This window comes from Aureococcus anophagefferens (assembly GCF_000186865.1).
Source record: "Aureococcus anophagefferens unplaced genomic scaffold AURANscaffold_1, whole genome shotgun sequence".
NCBI classification, from domain to species: domain Eukaryota; class Pelagophyceae; order Pelagomonadales; family Pelagomonadaceae; genus Aureococcus; species Aureococcus anophagefferens.
This window is the reverse complement of record NW_008705561.1, coordinates 2,677,742-2,681,328: the sequence shown is the minus strand read 5'-3', so window position 1 is coordinate 2,681,328 and position 3,587 is coordinate 2,677,742. Positions and strand designations below refer to the sequence as shown.

The following is a 3,587-nucleotide window of genomic DNA, read 5'->3' as shown; positions in this document are numbered from 1 at the left end:
TCCGCGCCTTCTGGAACTCCTCGTCGTTCTCCTCGACGTAGACGTGGTACGTCTTGCCCTTCTCCAGGCCCAGGAACGTGCCTTTGGGCTTCTCCTCCACGTAGGTGAAGCCGTCGAAGCCGCTCGCGGCGACGGCCTCGCTCTGCTTGAACGCGGCGAGCGCCACGTCCAGCGCCTCCTTCGCCGCGCGCTCCTCCTCGGAGCCCATGCCGAGCTCGGGGTCCTTCCGGATCCGTTGGAGGTCCGCCTCTTTTTGCTCCTTGTCCGTCTGGATCGTGTGCTGCAGATCCAGGATCTGCCGCTTGCGATCGAGCTTGTCCGTCTTCGAGATCGTGGAGATGTGGATCTTGCAGCGCGGCATCACGTCCGAGAGGCAGTACAAGTCGTCGATGGCCGCCGCGGTCGTCGAGCCGTCGACGATGTCGAACTCCTGCGCGCGGACGCGCGTCGAGACCGGCGGACCGCGTCGCGCGGGGGACCGCGGGGGGGGGGATTTCGAACCTCGTCGTACATCTCGTAGTGCATGATCACCTTCCCGTTGCCGAGCTCCTTCTTCTTCTCCAACGCGAGCCGCACGGCCTCGGCCTCGGCCTTCTGCTTCGCCTCGGCCTCCGCGGCCTCGGCGTCCGCCTTGGCCTTGGCCTCGGCCTCGGCCGCGGCCGCGGCCTCCGCGTCGGCCTTGGCCTTGGCCTCGGCGGCGTTCCCGCCCTTGGTCGCTTTGCCCCCCTTGGCCGCCGGCGCGGGCTTGCCCTTGGCCGCCGGCGCGGGCTTGCCCTTGGCGCCGCCGGGCTTGACGACGACGATCTCGTAGCCCGCGCCCGCGCCGCGCGCGTCCTTCAGCGCCGCGTTGATCTCGGCGTTGCTGCTCGTCTCGACGCCGTTCACGAGGGCCACCTTCCAGCCCGCCTTGCAGCCCGCCTTGTCCGCGAGGCCGCCGGGGTTCACCTTCGCGATCTCGCCGGTCTTCGTGAAGGAGATGCCCGCTTTCGCGTCGGCCTTGGGGAGCTTGACGCGCACGAGGGCCAGCGACCCGCCGCCGCCGCCCGCTTTTTTCCAGTCGTCCTCGCTGAAGGCCTTGTGCTTACTCGCCGTCGCCTGGTCGACGCTCGCGCCGGCGCCCATGCTCTCGGTCGATCGGCTGCCTCTCTGGAGACAGGCTTCTCGCGTTGGCTGCAATCTGGCTGCTCCAAAAAAGCCGATCTTCGGCACCTTTAGCGCGGTCTTTAAATGCGATGAATGGGCTGAGAAGCGCACGGTGTCGCGGAGCTCGGCGACGAAAGTGATGAAGAAGACGAAGGTGCAGGCCCAGCAGCCGCAGGCCTTGTGCGGCCAGTTTGGGAGGGTCATGCGCTCCGGCGCCGAGGGCGAGATCTGTCGTTTCCTTTCGACCCCGGACGGTCTGCGATTCGCGCGCTGCGGCAAATCACTGCTTCCTGCAATCTCTGGCGTTCTTGATGTATTCGACATCGGTCTCGACGCGATGCGGCGGCTCACGTTGCAAAAGGGCGTGGCCGCGAACCGCGCGCTCAGAGCCGTGCTCGCCCGGTCGCCGCGGATCACGTCGCTTGTGCTCTCGAATCGGACCTGGGTTTCGAGCGAGACGCTTTTGTGTCTCACCTGCGACTTCGAGCGCCTCGAGAGCCTCGGACTCCACAACTGCTTTCAACTAGCTTACCCGGACATCTGCGACATCGTGAATTGTTGCCCGCGGCTTCGCACGCTCGACCTCTCGGCGCGCACATTAAATCCCTTGCAGGTCGCGTGCATCGGCGCGTGTCCGTCGGTGCGCACGATCTGCCTGAACTACACGACGCTACATCGCAGCGCCTGTCGGGATACGGGCTCCGAGTTCCCGGACTTGGCGACCGTGTTGGAAGGGTTCGCCCGCATCAAGCTGTACGACCGCCATTGGCACCCGGGGCTGAAGTTTCGGTGCGACGCTGATGCGCTGCGCACTCGCGGGCCAGCGAAATGTGGAGGCTGCGAGAGTCGCGACGTGAGTCTCAACAGTCGCTACGCGAGTGTTTGCGGAGACGGGACGTCTTTCTTTCATTGCCATGATTGCGGTAAATACTTTTCTCAATGCTCGCGCTTCGACCCCCCACTAGCCGACGCGGAGATTCTCAAGGAAGAGACTCTTGATCTCCAGGTCCTCATTCCCCACGTTCGGCACATCAGTTGGGCAAACATTCGATCGTACCCGAGGATCATCGCCAGGGTCCGGGAGGCCGCTCCGGATCTCGAACTGGCGTTCCGCACTGATCTTGAGCGCTGGACCTGTGCACCCGAGGAACTTGACGCCCGCGTCTTGGAACTGCGGGAGGCATGGAACGAGATGCACTCTGATGAGGAATCTATCGAGATGGACGTGCCTCATTTTGCCCCCCTCTGGGCTGATTCGGACGGCGAGTCTCAGGGCGGGGGCGAGTACGGGGACTAGTACTAAGAATCCAACGATGCGAATAAGGTTACGCCGCCTTCGGCGGCGGGACGAAGGTCGCCGTGACGCGGACGCGGACGACGTCGGCCTTCGGCTTGGACGGCGGCGCGGCGACGGGGACGGCGCCGCGGAGCTTCGGCGACTTCGTGAGGTCGTCGAGGCGCTGGATGGGCTTGTACTTGCGGAGCCCCGACGACGCGAGGCGCAGGGCCTCGCCCGGCGGCGCGTCGACGGCGTAGGTGAAGGCGCCCGTCGCGAAGAAGCGGTCGAGCGCCGCGCCGTCGGGCGCGTCGTCGTCGTCGTCGCTGTCGTAAAAGGCCTCGACGTCCCAGTGGCCCAGGCGCTGGGGGTCGCCGCGCGCCTGGTCGACGCGCACCGAAGCGCCCTCGTCCGGCGGCGGGTCGAAGGGCGCGTCGTCGAAGAGGTAGAGGACGCCCGCCGCGGACAGGTACGCGCGCCACCCTTTTTTCAGCTCGAGCCAGCCGGCGACGGGCGGCCCCTTGGACTTGGGCCGCGACCGCGGCGACGGCGCCGACGGCGACCGCGGCGAGATGGCGTTTGATGTCCCCCCCCCGCCGGCGTCGCCGCGGAGCCGCGCTAAAAGGACGCCGAGCGCCTTCGCGGAGAGCTGGCCCCGGCCCGACCGCGTCGCGAGGTCCCGCATCGACGTCTTCCAGAAGAAGTCGGACTCGTCGCGGTGCGCTCCAAGCTCCGCGCGCGTGCCGAGGGTGTGCGTCGTCACCGTCGCCCGGAAGCTCCCGAAGATCCTCGAATCCGCGAGGTCCCTGACCGAGTCCGAGTCCAACGCGAGCCGCAGCACGTGCCGCGGGCACCCCGCGCCGTAGACGTCCCTGAGCAGCGGCAGCAGCTCGTTGCGCAGCCGCCCCCGCGTGGACCAGGACGGCGTCGAGTCCTTGAAGTAGGGCACGCCGCACGCGTGGGCCACGGCGTAGACGTCTTCTTTCTCTAACGGGAGCAACGGCCGCGCGACGGTCACGCCCTGCGTCACGGACCGGTCGCGCATGCCGCTGAGCTCCAGGACGCCGGCACCTTTGAAGACATTCGACACGCAGTTCTCGCCGACGTCGCCCGCGTGGTGCGCCAACAGCACGGGCGCGCGCTTCGCGAGCTTTCGGTACAAATCGTA

At 67.1% G+C, this 3,587-nt stretch overlaps 1 protein-coding gene across 1 annotated transcript; it reads right to left on the bottom strand.

The window, feature by feature from the left end:
• Nucleotides 1-2,468: 2,468 nt before the first annotated feature.
• On the bottom strand, nucleotides 2,469-3,464 carry AURANDRAFT_60858 (hypothetical protein; the record flags this gene model as incomplete). Its single annotated transcript, XM_009034179.1, has 1 exon — nucleotides 2,469-3,464. The coding sequence occupies one exon, from the start codon at nucleotides 3,462-3,464 to the stop codon at nucleotides 2,469-2,471; it is 996 nt and encodes a 331-aa protein (XP_009032427.1).
• Nucleotides 3,465-3,587: the final 123 nt, after the last annotated feature.